Below are 17,869 nucleotides of genomic sequence, written 5' to 3' on the forward strand. Positions count from 1 at the left end.
CGTTTGCCCACAATTGCATGTTAATGTTGTTCTACACTGATTAAAAAATTGACTTGATTCAAGAGAAAAAATCTTGAACCAAAATAAATTTACTTAAACCAAAAATAAATTCTTGGCTCAAGAATTTTTTCTCTTGAATCAAGTCAACTTTTTTATCAGTGTATAAAATATGAGAAAAATATTTTTATGATTAAAGTTTCTTTGCAAATTAAATCAGCGAAAAAAATAAAATAATATAATCAATGATTAATTTAGCATCTTTAAATCAGTTATTACTCCATAAAAAACATCAAAGTTATCATAGAAATAATTATTATACCGTTCCTAAATATTTGATAAGTGATAAAAAATTTATGCAATTTATTTAGTTTGATAAAACCGACATTTCTTATTTCATAGGAAAAAAGATTGTTTTTATCTCAATTAACGATAATTTTGTAACTTTAAATAATCAATAATTAATAATATTTATAAATCTTGAGCGTAACATTGTATACAATCAATATATTTATCAATATTTTTACTCCGTAACATATAATGCAGTAATCCCCATATATCGTTTTGTAAACTGCAATTATTTTTAATTAAATACTGATAAATAATATCAATATTATGTTGTTCAGGTTGGTAATTAACGCGATCAATCGTTGCTTCTTCAATCTCGTCCAAACTTGAAAGATCTGTCAGATTAATTTCACCATCAAGATTGTCATTATTAAAATCCATTGATTCATAAATATCGTTAATCGATAATTTTGCATTCAATTCACTTATATTATGATACAATTTATTTTTGATATAGTACAATTCGTTTGGGTTTTCAACAATGTTACGTAACATCATTAATAAATAATTTTCACGTTTTATCACCTTATTATCGCGTACTTTATTTAAATTACTTAACGATAGTAAATATAACCATATCACGTATTCTGGATAAATTTTACTGAAATGTTTATTTAATTTATATTTATTAACATTATCATCATAAACTATATCGTCGTCAAATTCATCAAGCGACACATCAGCTAAATGTAATTGAGTAGGAAATAACGCTTTAATAGATAGTAAATGTAATTTACTTGTTTGTTTTTTAATTAAAGGTAAATTAATACTATTATTTAACATTAATTTAAATGCATCAGGACCGAGTATACACGTTAAGCGATACATACTCTGTACATGGTAATGTTTAAATATACTTAAATGATATGTATAAATAGCAGTACAAACAGTTACATAAACCATATTTGTCATTGAAAGCATAATAGACATAATACTTGGCAAATCATCAATATCAAATGGTATTAAATTAATAACATTTTCAAATGTTGTATAGTTACCATCAAATTCTAAAAATGATATCAATAATTTTAGCTTCTTTATAACTGCGTTTGATATATATGATGGATTATAAGCCGGATGTGGTTTGAATGACAAAACATCATAACTGCCATCACACTGTAATTCACTAACTTCATTACATTTTAATATATTTATAATATTACCATCGTAAAATGGAAATATTGCCAAAAATTGTTTATAAATCAATGGGCACGCTATTGTATTCATTTGCAATAATGGCATATTATTTTTGAAATTACTATAGGACATAAATATTGACTTGACAGTTTGACGATTAAGGTTGTTACATATTTCAATATCTGACGGTAATGATGAATTTAATAGCGATGATAATGGATTATTAACAATATCCAACTCTAAGTTTTTAATTTCAGTTGACAATGCTTTTAGCACAACATCATCTAATTTGTTTAATGTCAACGAACTTTTTTCCGATTGTATTGTATCATTAATTAACAATATATGTTGTAACTTATTATTTAATTCATCTGATATATTATCATTTACGTCAAAATTTTCACTACTTGGATTATTTTCATTATCAGTCGAATAATTATCAAGTGAAGTATCTTCTTCATAGTTATCATAATCTGTTTCGTCATTTGATTGCTGATCGTAGTTTAAAATTTGTAGTGCATCATCTATGATATTTTTTATGTTATGTACTCCAAGGATTTGTTGATTCATTGCCGATTCAATAACTTCACTCAAATCCCAATTATTCAGTTCGGCGTTTATGATATTCAATTCATTTACAATGACCATTTGGGTTTTGTAACCATCGCTGTTATAACTTGGTTGCCATAATTTGTTACTTGGTATATTCAGTAATAGACATAGAGAATTAGTAAAGTCGTCATAATAAACTGGTGGCCCAACGTAAATATCTATTGAATTAATTTTATTGTGACAGCGATATGATTTGTTAATTTCATCATTAGCATTAAATAATGTTTGATTTTTTAATAACATTTTTTGGGTACTTATTGGTAAATTATTTTGTAAATTATTTTCACTTATCGATTTAGCGTTTGTTATATTTATTGTAAATGTATATATTGGTATTGTTAATAATAATGATATTAAAGAATTAATAGAATTTAACTTATTCATTGATGTTATCTTTAATTTACATAGTTCATTTTCACCAAAACTATTTAAAATCAATGTATCTATTTTTGTTAATAATTCATCGTCATTAGCAATTGCTGTTATATTTTCAATGTGTATGAATATTTTGTATAACGTGATATTTTCAAACACTGACGTCATTAAAAATTTCATGTCGACAGCAGTCACGAATGAGGTGTCATAATTTGATAATAATAAAAATGTATCATATAGTTCATTATTGAATTCAAGAGAAGTGTTTTCTAGTAATTGCAACAAGTGCTTCATTATGAGGAAGCTTTTTTTTTATTAAACTACTTTCTTAATAGTTACTAATAAAAGTATAAAATAAAATAATTTTTTCAAATTAATGATTTACTTTGAATTTATAGACATTCAAAATTATCAGAATTTCTAAACAAATACTGCGCATTATTGTCTAATCCGACAATCCAGCGAAGTGCACTTTAATTTTATGATAATTTTCGTTTGTTTAAGAAAAAAAGTCGGCCAAAGATTCCATTTACTGTGCAAGTGCAACAAAGATAGTACCGTTCGTGGATTTAGGTGTAACAGAGAAAAAAGTGCGAACCCCTCATAAAAGTAAAACCACACTGTAAAAACTAAGGTACTGACATCAAACACCCTGGGAGTTTGACGAATTTCCTCTTCAGTGAAACCAAATTCGTTTGAACCAACAAACACTAGTCTGTCTCAAGAAAATCATTTTTATTGAATTAAAATCTCTACTCGATTATGAGAAATTACTTAAGCGTTTATGGTAAAGTTTTTAAGTTTGGTTGTAATTAAACTAACATTTGATTGATTACTAAAATATATTTTAGTTAAAGTTTGGATGTTCTTGATTTAAAAATAAAAACTTGTTGAAGCAAACTTTTCAATTTTGAGAAATTTATTTGAAACTCTTGAAACGTTTGGTTTGACAACTTTGTATGTTTTAATAAAACAAAAGTAGTTTCTTATAATATGCCGAATGTGTTTCGTCAACCGACGAGTTTCTTGAGGAGAAAATCTGATGAGGTTCTAGAAATAATTATCGCGAACTCACAATAAAACTGGAAAATATTCGACAAGAATATAAATGTATTCGTTACAAAATATCGAACTATATTTGAATGAAAGCCTTTATGTTATCGATTCGATAAAAAAATTTATTTGTAATAAGAGCCACATATTTATCTCGTTAAGATCAATGTATAAGCAATTGATTGTATTTATCCATTCAATATGAAAACAAACAACTAGAAACACAATTAAACTAAAACTTTCCTACTGGCTCCGTAGCGTAGCGGTAAAGCGACTCTCACACGTAGGGTGCTGGGTTCGGATTCTCCGGATGCCAATATATTACATTTTAATTTCTCATTAAAAACTGAGTATGCCAGGATTATTTGTTAAGTATAATAGATTTAATATGTATAATATAATGTATTTGTCCCAATACTTAATAAAAAATTAAAAAAAATAATAATAATTATAATAAAAAGATAATAAAATCAAAAATAAATAAATACATAAGAAGAAAAAATTTTTTTTGAATTAATTATTAATGAAATAATTAAAGGGAATATTCACTTGATTCAGATTACTGTTTTTTTGGATCAATGCAATACAGCAATTTAAAATAGTTCGATTTTTGTTGAATCAATTGCAAGAACAGTTTCTACGGACCTAAAAAAATATTATTTTCAACACTAAAATTCATTTGCTTTAATAAGATTTTGACTTAACTGAAAATTTATACCTTCAATCACCTTACAATTTACTTTGAGTAAAATTTTTAATTAACTTAATGAAACAAAAATCATTATTGTATCAACAGCATCAATGGCTTGAATTAATTTCTATTTTGGTTACATAAAAAAAGTTATTGAGTTATATCCCTGATTCAGAAATCTCATTTGGAATGATTCAATCCATGCTAAGGTGTATATGTATATTAGGGTGTTTCAAATTTAGGCGATATTTTGTTTTTTTCTGTCCTACCTGAAAAACTAGCAATTTATAGAACAAAAAAAATATTCCCGTTTGAAAAAAAATTTTGAGTCAATTAGGGGCTTCACTCAACAAAAAATTCGATTTCCCATTTAAATAATATGGGAAAAAAAAATTTTTTTAGTCTAGAATGTTTTACCTCGGTAATGGCTCAATGTACGAATAAGTCCAGCATTCAGTTTTGTCAGGAATTTAACGCTCTACAAAAAAAATCTCTTATCATTTTTTGGTAAATCGATCTGTTCAAAAGTTATTCGACCTCGAAGTCAAGTTAGAGTAAATTTCGAGATCTTTTTACTTTTCCGGCGAAACTATAGGACTTATCATAAAATGCCATGAAATCTTTTTTGTAGACAATTTTATTTTCTACAAATTATCTCTGATAAATTTTTTTTAAATTCTGCATTGTTTCCTAGTGATTTCCATTTTAATACCAAACTTCTAAAAAAGTAGTGTTCTGATCGATTTTAAGAGCTTGGCATTAAAATGGAAATAACTAGAAAACAATGCAGAATTTAAAAAAAATTTTATCAGAGATAATTTGTAGGAAATAAAATTGCCTACAAAATAGATTTCATAGCATTTTATGATAAGTCTAATAGTTTCGCCGGAAAAGTAAAAAGATCTTGAAATTTACTCTAACTTGACTTCGAGGTCCAATAACTTTTGAACAGATAGATTTATCGAAAAATAATAGGAGACTTTTTTTGTAGAGCGTTAAATTCCCAATAAAAATGTATGCTGGGATTATGTATGCTGGGATTATTCGTAGATTGAGCCATTGCCGAGGTAAAACAATCTAAACTAAAAAAATTTTTTTTTCCATGTTATTTAAATAGGAAATCGAATTTTTCGATGAGAGAAGCCTCTAATTGACTTAGAATTTTTTTTCAAAGGGGAATATTTTTTTTGTTCTATAAATTGTTAGTTTTTCAGGTAAGACAGAAAAAAACAAAATATCGCCTAAATATGAAACACCCTAATCTATATATAATCAATTTTGCTAACTTTGAATTATTTCGAATCGTGTTTGAGTTATTTCAAATTAAGTTTCTCAATCAGGGATCAAATACTACAGAGTTAGTTCAAACGACTCGGTACCTTCCCTCAAGAAACTCTTACTTAGAGCAAAAAATCCTGTCAGATGTAGGGGGCGGTAGACTCAATCGCTTCACGCGCTGGGCTGTGGTCCAAACGCACGGAGTACTTGAACCAAACGAATCTAGTTTGATATCAGATATCTTTTTTTACAGTGAAGAAATACTAGTTTCAATATGATAACCCCGCGCTTCGAATTGAAAACTGGAAACATTTGAGAAAATTCCGTAAAAATTAATGTTTCAAATAATAATTTTATTAAGAATAAAACTCAGTAGTAAATTTTACAGTTTAAGATGTAAGGGAAGGGCCGGAAAAACAGACTATACTAAAAATTAGGTAAAAAATTTTTTTTCCAACATTGGTCTTAATTGTTATTTATTACTCTTATCATCTTTTTGCACGATTTTAAGCGTTTCAAAAACAGTTCATTCTATGAATTTTAGTTTTTAAAATCATTTTTCAAATTGAAAAATTCATTCTATTTACAGATAATTTTCTTATCATTGAAACTTATTATTTATAGAATAAAAACTTAAAAAAATGTTAAGCATTAAAACTAAAAATCAAAATAGACCACAGTAATTACAGATCATTTCAATATCATCATTATGAACATCGGCAGATGTATCATAGAATCCCTCATTACAATTTTAGCACTGAATCTACGATTCAGCGGACTCAATTATCGCAGTCCACAATAAATAAATATACGGTGTCTTGTTCGTTACATTTTAAATTTTATAAAAGTTATGTATCTTCAATAATTTTTTTTTCGGCATCTTTGTGTACCAATCGTATTGCAAATCTCATTTTCAACTCAGATTAGATATACCTAATCAATTTTATTATAGTCATTCTTTTTTTAAATAAAAATAAAACAATTTTTTCTACTTTTTTTGGGAGGTGGTCTGTTTTGTCTGCTCAGAAAAAAAAACTTTTTCTATGGCAACTAGAAATTTGGTTTAATTACTTGAAATGGATGTCAAAAAAAGAAAATCCAGCGTCTTTGAATCCATATTTCCTGAGTAATCTCATTTGGCCTGCCCTTTCCTTACATGTAACTGAATTCTCAGTAAAATCCTGAAATTCTCATTTGAAATTATCATTTTTTTAGTTTTCTTTTGTCCGTGTAAATCGATTTATTTTTATTATAAAAAAAAATGTATTTAAATTTTTTATTTTATTTCATGTTTTATTAGAACAATGAGTTTTTATTATAGTTAAATAATTATTGTCATATTATTGAAACAAGAACAAAAAAGAAAAAAAGAAGTTAAGCACTTTTATTAGAATATAAAAAAAGAAAAAAATGAAATCTCGCAGTAGGTCACGTTCACGTTCACGATCTGTATCACGTTCAAGAAGTAGATCAAGAAGACGTTCTCGATCACGATCACGATCACGATCGAGAAGTCGTTCAAGAAGTCGATCATTGAGACGCGGTTCTAAACCCGTTAAACGTTTCGGACTTAATCGTAAAAAATCATCAAGCCGTAGAAGTAGTCGTAGTCGATCACGATCTAACTCACGTTAATCATTTTAATTTAAATATTCATGGATAGATATATATTAAATTTATCATACTGTTATTATTTAGAAAGAAAAAAAATTTATCATTAATTACAATTAAAAACAAAAAAAAAATAATTAAAATAATGATATGTGCTAACAAATTTATAAAAAATGAATGTCTACGCAATGATGGCCACCCATTTATTGTATTAACAGATTATTTCAACAATCGTGCGAAATATAATCGAAGTAATAAAAATGATTCAATATCTGAAGATGACAATTTACCCAAATATAATTCTTGTACATCACGTCCAGCAATTTGGACATTTCTTACATATAATGCACATGATTATACAATCTTACGCGTTGCGTGTAAATTGAATGCTAAAAATTACATTGATGATCAAGAAAAAATCAGTTCAAAAAGAAGATATAGATACATACATTTTAATCCACCATATCCGATTGACGGTAACATAATATATTCAGTAGCACCTATTGGCCCACGGGTACGTTACATAGATACTAAATTCTTTTATCCATTACATAAATTATTTGTATACTCAATTGAATCTTCATATATGAATTATCAGCCGTTAAAAATTTTATACGGTAATAATAATAACTGTAGCAATGTTATTTATGATGTTAACAATGAATTTTCTGATATTGATCATTTCAAAATATTGCTGAGTAATTTAATTTGGTGTGACGTTAAAATAAATTATACAATATGGGAAAAATGTAATAATTTTATAAATAATTATCGTAAATACCGTGAAATAAAAATTATTAATAAATGTAAATTATGCATTTTACCAGATTAATAAAAAATTAAATATTTCATTAAAATTTTTGATTATTATTATTATTATTTTTTTTATGTATTTATAGTATTAAAAAAAACCATAACTGAGCTGCGATAAATACTTAAAAATTTATAAAAAAAAGCTATGGCGTATCAAGAAAATGTTGATGAACTTTTGTCAGATGCATTGTCATTTAATAATGAATTTAAAACATGTAATACAATTCATAATTTACCATGTAATGACGATTTTTTACGATTAAGTGGTCATATGATTCCAACAATTTATGGTATTGAAACAATTACGATACCACAATTTATTACTACAAAAAAGACGGAAAAATTGCCATCGGAAACAAAATATTTGATGAAAAGTATATTATCTATCAAAAATAGTTATTTAGATAAAATAAAAAATGTTTTGAATCGAATTTATCCACTGATTGTTATCAATATCAATAAATTTCATACCTTACGTTTAATTTATGATTGTGAAATTAAGGAAATTGATCGAAAACAACGTATACGACAGTCAGTATTTGCTGAAATGTTTAATTTAACATTACAACGGATTGGACATGATATTAAAGATCCTAAAATCCTGTATAAATTTTTAACATTATTGTCCGAGCCACTTGATTGGGTTGATTATTATAACATTATAAAAAAATATTGTCGCGTTAATTTTATGGTCTACAAAATAAATTTACCAACAGCAAAATTATTTGTACATAATTCTGACCTTAATTCAACGCCACTTATTTTATTACGCTTTACAAATAGTAAAGTCATTGATCTTATTGATATATATGAAAAAGGTTCTCAATTATTTCAAAAATATATGAATTTATGAAAAATTGATTGCTATTGGTAAAAAAAAAAAATAAATAAATTTTTAATTGAAATATTCATAAAATGAATATCGCTTATTTTTTTATATTAATTTATGAGGTTTAACCGCGCATAATGTTGTGAAAGTAATTAATATTAATTAGGTATTTCAGATAAAAATTATATTTGAAGATCATTGAAGTCGTTTAGAAGTATACAAAAAATTGTTATTCTTTTTTTTTTAAATATTTTTTCTTTATTTTAGTCCGAGCTTCGTTTACAAATTTTAGCCAATAAAAATAGTACTGAAAGGTAGTTTAATATCAAAATGAAATATTTGTTTACAAAAGATGATTAATTATTAATATTTTTATTTGAATATCGTAAATATTAAAAGATATTTAAAAAAACTATTGTCAATTTTGATAATTCTGCACTTAAATAACTCATGAGGGGGTATATATATATATATATATATATATATATATATATATTCCTTCATAATAATTAAATTAATAAAATAATTAATAAATATACTACTATATATAAGAATAATATATATAAATAATTTGAAAAGTTCAAATTATTCAAACGTTGGAATTTTTTCCTCACACTAACCCAAATAGCAGAGAAACAACTATAAGATATGTCATTTTAAAATTGTAGCCATATGTATAATTATTGTAGTCAATTATTTGATCGATGTTCTTTAATTTCTTAAGTTCATTTGTATCCAAATAAATATACAATTAATACTCCGTGCTTCGGCCCAGTGATTAGCAGCTCAGACTGCGAACCCGAACGACATAGGATCGAGCTCAGGAAACGCCGCGATCAAAACCCTTCATTACCGTTTTCAAAAACTCGTCTCTGTCAATGAGAATTCGTAAACAGCTCATTAGAATTATTTTTTTCGTAATTTTATCGATTTTTTAGAAAATATTTATTGTATATATAATTTTATGTAATTGTATAATGTGATGATGTGTGCCAAAATCAAGATATAATTATATGTAATTTTTTTTCCCGGAATACTTGAAGTCTTTGAAAACTTATGGCTTTGGAAACGCTTAAATTACCGACAAACTAATGTTTATATATTTATATTCTGTACATGAAAATTTATCTAATAACGTTCATATTAAATGAACCGAAAATAAAAAAAAATTTTTTTTTTTCCAAAATGTAATGTCAAGTATATAAAATGAAGAATAATATCTAATTTTATTGTCATCTTTATGAATATACTAAAAATAATAATATTCAATTGGTCACTGACTGTGCACAAAATTCAAAATCATCATTCAATGAATAATTGTAATATGCGCCTTGTTTAAATAATTCAATATTATATTTATGTACTTGTCTACCAGCTAGTACGAGGGGGGTAGCATAATTGGCATTACCGCGTAATAAACATAGTTTTGATGGTTCTTGATGATTACAATATTCAAATCGATAGCGTGTAGCGTGTAATATTATTTTAGGTTGAAGTTGATGATAAGTATTTGCTGCTTGAGGGTTTGTTCTGCGATCAAGTTTATTATTACTCAGTGTTAAGTACATAAACATTATCTGATAAAATAATGGCAACATTTTAATTGGGTACTCGTCAAACCTTGTTCCACCTTCTGTAAGCTTAACCGTAACGAAACAATTTTCCCATCTTTTTTCTAAATACATTCTAATGTTAGGATTACAAAATACTTGAAAATTATATGATGCTTGTCGTAATGCTTGATTAAACATTAAACCATCTGTTAACAAACTTACTAATGCTGATTCAATATTATAACTTAATGCCGGTGAATTAACTTCCATTTGTTGAACGTAATGGCTTATTTCATCACGCAGCACCTCCCTTTTAAGACACGGTTTCACTTCAGGATTTATTGTTCTATCAGCTTTGAATGTAAATTCGTAGGGAAATGGTAAAAATATATTACGTGGTTCAGTTGATACAACTGCATGATGCCGTGATTCTCCGGTTGGTAGCACAACAACTGCACTTATTAATGCAATACCGAAAATTTGTTTCGCGTGTTCTCTACATACAATACCAAATTCACGATTTATTGAACATCTTCCCAATTCTTCAAATACGCACTGCGTTTTTTCTCTATACGACAATTGAGTCGAAATTTTATCCAATGTAAACATTTTTTATTATTATTTATTTGCAGTGCAATATTATTAATTGTATTTCATTTACTACTAATTAATCGATTAAATTAGAAAAAATTTTTTATTTCTTTTTTTTTTCGTACTAATAAATATATGAAAATTTTTTTTTTAATTTAAATCGTTATCTACTAATATAATAGATTTAAAATTAAAAAGATTTTTTGTTGTAATATAAAGTATACTGGGCACGACGATAAAATTATTCATATACTGAATAAGAAGGTTCTAGGTGCGAATCGAGATTGAAGCGTTTTAAATTATTATTATATTTTTATATTTATTAGTTGTAACAGTTTGCGATAAATCTAATCCATAATCTATAAAATAAAATATTTAACGATGACATATATTGTTTGTTCAATGTTTATTGTATCAATTATTTTCATGTGTTTGTACCAATTACAACAGATTAACGCAAATGAAACAAATAAAAAGTCATTAAAATTATTCAGCACTTTAAATATCAATAATTTCAGAATACAAAATAGAAAAATAGATGATTGCAATCTAGAACGACAATATTGCTTTGATGACAATGATTGTTTTAACCGTTGCAAAAATTCTAAGAATGGTGCATTTAATTGCATCAGTGGCCAATGTAAGATTACAGTTAACTTTAAAGAATTGGATGTCCCTGGAAAATGTAACTTAGAAGAGGGTATGGCACCATTTTTAGTTGGCGTACCAGAATTAGCAACTGTTTTACCACTTTGTAAGTCAGTTGATCCCGGTATTGTTTACAAAGACATAACAACAGGGGAAATAAAAAATAGAATGTGCGAAGGCAGTAAAAAATCAAATGAAATAAATTATTTAACTGAGTGGCCTGATTCACACCACTGTGACTGCGGTGAAGGCAAAGTACTTGTCGTTATTCCGAGGACTGAAACTGTACGTCAACATGTAAAGTGTGTAGATGCTACTCACGCTTGGTTCTATGCTGAAAATAAATTACTTTTCGATAAAAAACTAACAGGAACGACTCCAGGTAGCTCAAATCGTAACCTATTAATCTCGTCTAAAACGTACTGGAAACTTTACAAGGAAGCCAGTCAGCCATCAAACACAAACTGATCGCACAGATGCAATATAACACAACATCACTTATGTATATAAAAATAACCCAGAGATGTTGTCCTTTGGTTTACAGAACCTGAAGTTTTTAAATTTTAAAACAGTATTGAAAAAGATTTTTTGAAAAATCCAAAAGTGCACCTTGTATTCCAATTGAAAAAGCTCAAAAAAATTTATTTGTATAACACAGAATATTTTTTGACGGTATGTTATCTCGGTATGGAACTTACGTCAACTTACATAGCTTACATTTAACTTACCTAATATTGATGGACTTGAACTAGTATTATCTTGACTTAAAAAGCTTAAATAAGACTTAAGTGGGCTTACGCATCAAGTTGAAATTATTTATGACATTCCTGATAAAACTAACCTATAGGAGAATAAAAGCATCGAACATTTATAGGTCCAGAAATCAACTTTTAACTAATGCTCTGTAGTTTTCCTCGCAGACGAGGTGTGAGACTTACACTAAGTCGTCTCCAAGTATTCTTCGGAGTTTATTTAAAAGATATAAAACCTTTTTAGGTAAAAAAAATAAACTTTCAACCAATGTTAAGGGATTCTCTTCGCGGACGAGCTGTGTGACACGCACAAGGCCATCTCAGAGATCATCTGGATGAGATCTGATGCCAGTTATATAGCTCATGGGTGAAAAAAATCCATAAACGTTGGTTGAAAGTTCAAATTTTAACATAAAAACGCTTGAACTTGGTCTGTTTATGCTTGGAGACGGCAAGAATCCACCTGATGCATGCCACTCAGCGCGTCTACTAGGCCTTGTCTTTCAGGCATACGATGCTCTTTTCTAACCTAGTTTGATGATGTGTAAGCCCACTTAAGTCATATTTAAGGTAGTTGTCCTGCTACAATATTGTCAAAAAGTTATGAGCCATATGAGTGCACTGTAAAAAAATCACCGGAGTAAGTCCAAGCGGTGTAGGTGTTAAAATCAGCGGTGTTGAATTTCAACACCGAAAGTGGTGTAAAAATAACGCCGCCGCCGGTGTAAATATTCTGTACCGGTGTTAAAACAAATTCTCCGGTGTTAAAATAACGCCACCACCACGGAGTAGATGTTCTTTACCGGTGTTAAAATATTTTATTTTGTGAATATTTTTACTTACTCGATCACTATACTTGTTAATAAATGATATTTTTTATTAATTTTCATAGAACTGATATTTTTTGCGTTTTATCATCTTTAAAGTTCATTCTCTAAGCGGACGCAGTTTACTCCGCTTTTATACCGGTTACCCTGCTTTTACACCGATATTACTCCGCTTTTACACCGATTCTACTCCGTTTTTACACCGGTTACCCCGCTTTAACACCGGTATTTTTAACACCAGTGTAATTTTATTTTTACACCGGGTGGAATTAAAATGAGTCCATTTTTAACATCGCTTTTTTTACAGTGTGGTAAGAGTAAGTTAGGTCGTAGTTAAAATGAGACATTACTTTTATTTGATACTGTACCCATGAGAAGGTTACCTACATATTACTCATATATACGTGTACACAAATACTATAGAACATTTTCTTAAGAACGGTTTTCAGATAATTTTGTCCCAGCTTTTTTCTGAAATAAAAGCTCTAAACGCAAAATAAAGACACAGACCCGATGCTTTACTCTACGAACTAGCGAAGTGCACTTGAATTTTTTGATAACTTCCATTTGTTTACGAGAAAAGCTTGGACAAAGTTCCTATTTAATGTACAAGTGTAACAGAGATAGTACCGTTTATCCAGTTGAGTGCGAATAGAGAAACAAATGAAAACGCGTCTTAAATTATAATTTGACAACGTCGCATATGCTTCACCAGTTGCTGTATAGTGTATAGTCCAGAGTATAGTACTGAGTATCTGTTTAAATTTACCGTTCAAATAGTCAATGCATACTCGCGTACAGCGTTGTCAGATTCTTTCTGTCCAATGCATGGACAAGTGTATTTTTTATTTATTGTTGAACTTTGAATTGCTATATCTCAACAATGAGATGGTGAATCCTTTTTTAGTTTTTTTTTTAATTCAGGATAAATTCATTAATTTTCTGTTAGTTTTTCAAAAATTTCTGACTGTTGGTTTTTTTATTAGAATCAAGAACGCGACTTAAAACGTATACTCCTCATTGCTCACAATGTTAATTATCTAAACTTTGATTATAAATATCTCGAATTAGAGATAGTCAATCGACTTCAAATTTGAATGGTAATTGTATCTTAATACCCTTAATAAGTATAAAAAATTTTAGAACTTTCTCACACTACGTCCATCACCCGACAACTACCTTAAACTTTTCACTCCAGTTTTTCAAATGGTTTAGAATAAGTATAGATTTTTCAATCCTAAATCACTCTGAATGGTGTAGAAACCAATACAAAAAAATATATATGTGACATATATGCATCAATGCATTGGCTATGTGGGACATATATATATTATTTATATATTTTTTTGTACGGGAATGAAGATTTCTAGAAGGGTTTACTATTGTAATGAGAAGTTTGAAAGCTGTTAATGGCATAGCCAAGCATGCAGTTTAACTTATTGTAGATTACAATGGTATATTAAGTAAGAATCCAGAGCAGCAGCAATTTATAGTTTAGTTTTTACAGAATGTAAGCAATATTATGCTGGTACTCGAAAAAATTCAATCGTTGAAAATAAGAAAATTGATTAATGTTAAGTATTCAAATGGTATCAAATTTTATCTATACCTTAATTTTGTATTCTTAAATATTGAGAAACTTTCAGTTTTTTAATTGACGAAACATGCGTATTGATAACAATTATAAAAAAATTATATTTACATAAATTGATCATAAATAAAATAACTTACAAAAAAAATGCAATATATTTTATGAGACAAGTGGATATATTATAAAAATACTCAATAATATTGACAATTATATGAAAATTAAACTTTGAGTTTGAATAACTTCTGAACCAATAGCCTGAGCGAAAAATCATAATCGACTTTTTTTGTAGAGCTTTAAATTCTCTATAAAAATATCCTGTGTAAAAAAATTTTTCCCCAGAGGGATCATGAAACTGACCGGAACTTTAAGCCAAAGATTAGCGGAACCTTTTAAATTAGTAAAGAGCATATATCACAGCCGTCAAATTTTAAAAAATAATGTTGGCATCTATTTTGAACAACAATTTGTGAATTCTGCTTACTTTTATGATGTTAAAGATTTTAAATAGTGCCGCTAAAATTCTTGAAATCTTCCGATAAGAGTATTTCGGGTACTTTTAGGTAAAACTGCGGAATACAAACAATAAAAAAAGTGCCGCTAACATTCCTGGAATCTTCCGAAAGGAGATCGTAGTGTGCTTTCAGGTGAAACTGTGGAACACAAAAAATAACAAAAGTGCCGCTAAAATTCCTGGAATTTCAGCGGCACTTTTGTTATTTTTTGTTTTTCACAGCTTCACTTAAAATCACCGTTAAGAACTCCTTCCGGAAGGTATCAGAAATTTTAGTGGCACTTTTGGTATTTTTCGTATTCTGCAGATTCACCTGAAAGCACCCTACGATCTCCTTTCGGAAGATTCCAGGAATGTTAGCGGCACTTTTTTTATTGTTTGTATTCGGCAATTTTACCTAAAAGTACCCGAAGTACTCTTATCGGAAGATTTCAGGAATTTTAGCAGCACTACTTAAAATCTTCAACACCATAAAAGTAAGCAGTATTCACAAATTTTCGTTCAAAATAGATGCCAACATCATTCTTAAAAATTTGATGGCTGTGGTATATGCTCTCTACCAATAAAAAAGGTTCCACCGATCTCCCGCTTAAAGTTCTGGTCAGTTTCATGAGCCGCAGGTTCCCAGAGGGATCCCGGCGGGATCCCTCCGGGAAAAATTTTTTTTACACGGGATGTAAGTATGTCTCATTATTTTAGAATTAGCGGTCTCCGAGTTATAAAATTTTAAAGAATGAAAGAAATTTTTTCCATGTTAAGAAACTTCGATTGGAGTGCGGACTATTTTAGAGTTAATATTAAGAGCTCAAATTTTCAAGGATTTTTTTTTATCAATTTGAAAGTATTTGAGCTCCTAGGAGCAAAGAAATACGAAAACATCCATGCTACGGGTCATCCTAATCTATATATATATATAGATATATATATTTAATAAAATTAGTAAATTAAGGGAAACAACATTATGAAGGGTAGAATGTCTTCTTTACAATAATACGCTTACAATAACATTTTAATGTATTATATGTACTGTAAATACAATTTAATGTGAGTAAATCAGTAAAAAAATTTTAAAAGGTACAATAAAACTCTGTATGAAAAAGTTCAATCATAAAATATACATTGCGGCAATTTTTGTTTTTAATTTTTTTCAAAGAAAATTCAAGATATTCTAAATTTATGACTCACAAATATTCGTTTTCATAAAATCTTATAATAGATTAAATGATGTAATGTAAATGTAGAGGGGGAAAATTTGGAAAACTATATATATGAGTGCTTGATTAAAAATATCTTCAGTCCCTCGTGGACTGGGCGGAGAGAACATCTCTCCGCCTTTTTCAAGGGGGAGAGAGAGAGTATATGTACATTTATATATTCATATATAAATATTTATATTCTTCCTCTTTACAAAAATTCAATACACAATCCTACAATAAGTTTTAGTTATAATTAGAAATACTTTGTCAATGTCCAACTCAAACAATTAGATTATTTTTTTTTATTAAAATTTTTATGAAATTTCCAGACTTGACTTTATCCACTAATAAATAATAAAAAACAAAAAATTTTATGAGTTGCACAATAATTTATTACTAATTTGAAAAAAATTTTTTTTTTTATAATTGACTCATAAATTGGTGAGTAATTCATGTAAATTTAATCATTTAATTTCGAATGATTAATAGATATCTATTTACCTAAATATCTATCAATTGCACGACTTTCCTTTGTAGTGATTAATTCATGTAGGAAAATATGCTTCGAACGTTTAACTTTAATGTCTTCTAATAAATTATGCTCATAATCTGGATTATCGCCATTTAATATATATTGGCAGTAATGCATAGCAGCATGCTCGACAGTTACATAACACAATAATAATTTTTCCTGAATAATACTTGATAAATAAATTGAATCTTCGTTTAGTTCACGGTAATTTTTATCATCTTTCAATTTTAACATTTTTGTTGGTGAAAAATGTGACAAATTTTTATCATTATTGTTATTATTATTATTATCATTAACTAAAGACGTTGTTGATACCATATCACTGCTAATTATTTTCAAATTACCTTTGTGATGAAAAATACGACGCATCAACGAGCGCGATAGTACGTGTAATAATTGACTCTCGTCATCCTCAACTAAAATAATCGGCTCGATTAATGGTATATCAACAACACTAAATTTAATACGATTAGTTATTAAATCAGCGTCACAAACCATCGAATGTATTATGGTAACATATAAATTTTTAATGAATTGTTCGTACCCCAAATTATATGTATATGGTGATTTTCCAATTTCTTCAATAATATTTGATGTCAAGCTATTATTTATATCACTTTCTATTTTTTCTTTTAATGTTGATGATTCAAAATTAACTACCGGATTATTAGCAAGCATTTTTTTTTTTTTTTTTTTTATAATAATAATTATTCAAATCGATAACCAATATTATTTGTAGTAACAAAAATGTATCATACTAAATATAGATATATTTAATTTAATAATTTTTAACTTCCCGCTAAGAAAATCAATAATTTCCAAAAATTCGGGAAGTTATTGTTTTCATCCCGATTTTTGAAAATCGAGTTTTCATCATATATCGACGTTTTGAGGTCCTAGGATGCTATTCCGACGATTTTCAGA

The 17,869-nt window shown here is 27.9% G+C and overlaps 5 protein-coding genes across 5 annotated transcripts; 2 read left to right on the forward strand and 3 right to left on the reverse strand.

The window, feature by feature from the left end:
* Positions 1–453: 453 nt before the first annotated feature.
* Positions 454–7,434, reverse strand: LOC128667359 (uncharacterized). Its single transcript, XM_053737028.1, has 3 exons — positions 7,393–7,434; positions 6,914–7,116; positions 454–2,773 (listed from the first exon to the last, which is right to left on the reverse strand). Exons 1-3 carry the CDS (start codon positions 7,432–7,434, stop codon positions 469–471), a joined length of 2,550 nt encoding a protein of 849 aa, XP_053593003.1. The 3' UTR covers positions 454–468.
* A 571-nt stretch (positions 7,435–8,005) lies between these two features.
* Positions 8,006–8,783, forward strand: LOC103568669 (uncharacterized). The gene has a single exon (NM_001414781.1). The coding sequence runs from the start codon at positions 8,061–8,063 to the stop codon at positions 8,766–8,768; it is 708 nt and encodes a 235-aa protein (NP_001401710.1). The 5' UTR covers positions 8,006–8,060; the 3' UTR covers positions 8,769–8,783.
* A 1,226-nt stretch (positions 8,784–10,009) lies between these two features.
* On the reverse strand, positions 10,010–10,965 carry Vp39 (Major bracovirus capsid protein vp39). Its single transcript, NM_001414819.1, has one exon. The coding sequence runs from the start codon at positions 10,904–10,906 to the stop codon at positions 10,010–10,012; it is 897 nt and encodes a 298-aa protein (NP_001401748.1). The 5' UTR covers positions 10,907–10,965.
* Positions 10,966–11,131: 166 nt separating this feature from the next.
* On the forward strand, positions 11,132–12,184 carry Pif-3 (per os infectivity factor 3). Its single transcript, NM_001414818.1, has one exon. It carries the CDS (start codon positions 11,270–11,272, stop codon positions 12,002–12,004), a length of 735 nt encoding a protein of 244 aa, NP_001401747.1. The 5' UTR covers positions 11,132–11,269; the 3' UTR covers positions 12,005–12,184.
* Positions 12,185–16,817: 4,633 nt separating this feature from the next.
* Positions 16,818–17,623, reverse strand: LOC103568666 (putative vacuolar protein sorting-associated protein 13B). Its single transcript, NM_001414817.1, has one exon. It carries the CDS (start codon positions 17,621–17,623, stop codon positions 16,907–16,909), a length of 717 nt encoding a protein of 238 aa, NP_001401746.1. The 3' UTR covers positions 16,818–16,906.
* Positions 17,624–17,869: the final 246 nt, after the last annotated feature.

This window comes from Microplitis demolitor, chromosome 2 (assembly GCF_026212275.2).
Source record: "Microplitis demolitor isolate Queensland-Clemson2020A chromosome 2, iyMicDemo2.1a, whole genome shotgun sequence".
Lineage (NCBI taxonomy): Eukaryota > Metazoa > Arthropoda > Insecta > Hymenoptera > Braconidae > Microplitis > Microplitis demolitor.

Bases quoted from the DNA above. Each gene is read 5' to 3' on its own strand.
- LOC128667359 (XM_053737028.1), bottom strand. From the start codon at position 7,434: ATGTCCAAATTGCTGGACGTGATGTACAAGAATTATATTTGG. The intron at 7,117-7,392 runs GTAAATTGTCAT...GATTAACGTGAG, and splicing joins TGTACAAGAATTATATTTGG to TTAGATCGTGATCGACTACG. The intron at 2,774-6,913 runs GCGAGATTTCAT...ATAAAAAAAAAG, and splicing joins GAACGTGAACGTGACCTACT to CTTCCTCATAATGAAGCACT.
- LOC103568669 (NM_001414781.1), top strand. From the start codon at position 8,061: ATGGCGTATCAAGAAAATGTTGATGAACTTTTGTCAGATGCATTGTCA.
- Vp39 (NM_001414819.1), bottom strand. From the start codon at position 10,906: ATGTTTACATTGGATAAAATTTCGACTCAATTGTCGTATAGAGAAAAA.
- Pif-3 (NM_001414818.1), top strand. From the start codon at position 11,270: ATGACATATATTGTTTGTTCAATGTTTATTGTATCAATTATTTTCATG.
- LOC103568666 (NM_001414817.1), bottom strand. From the start codon at position 17,623: ATGCTTGCTAATAATCCGGTAGTTAATTTTGAATCATCAACATTAAAA.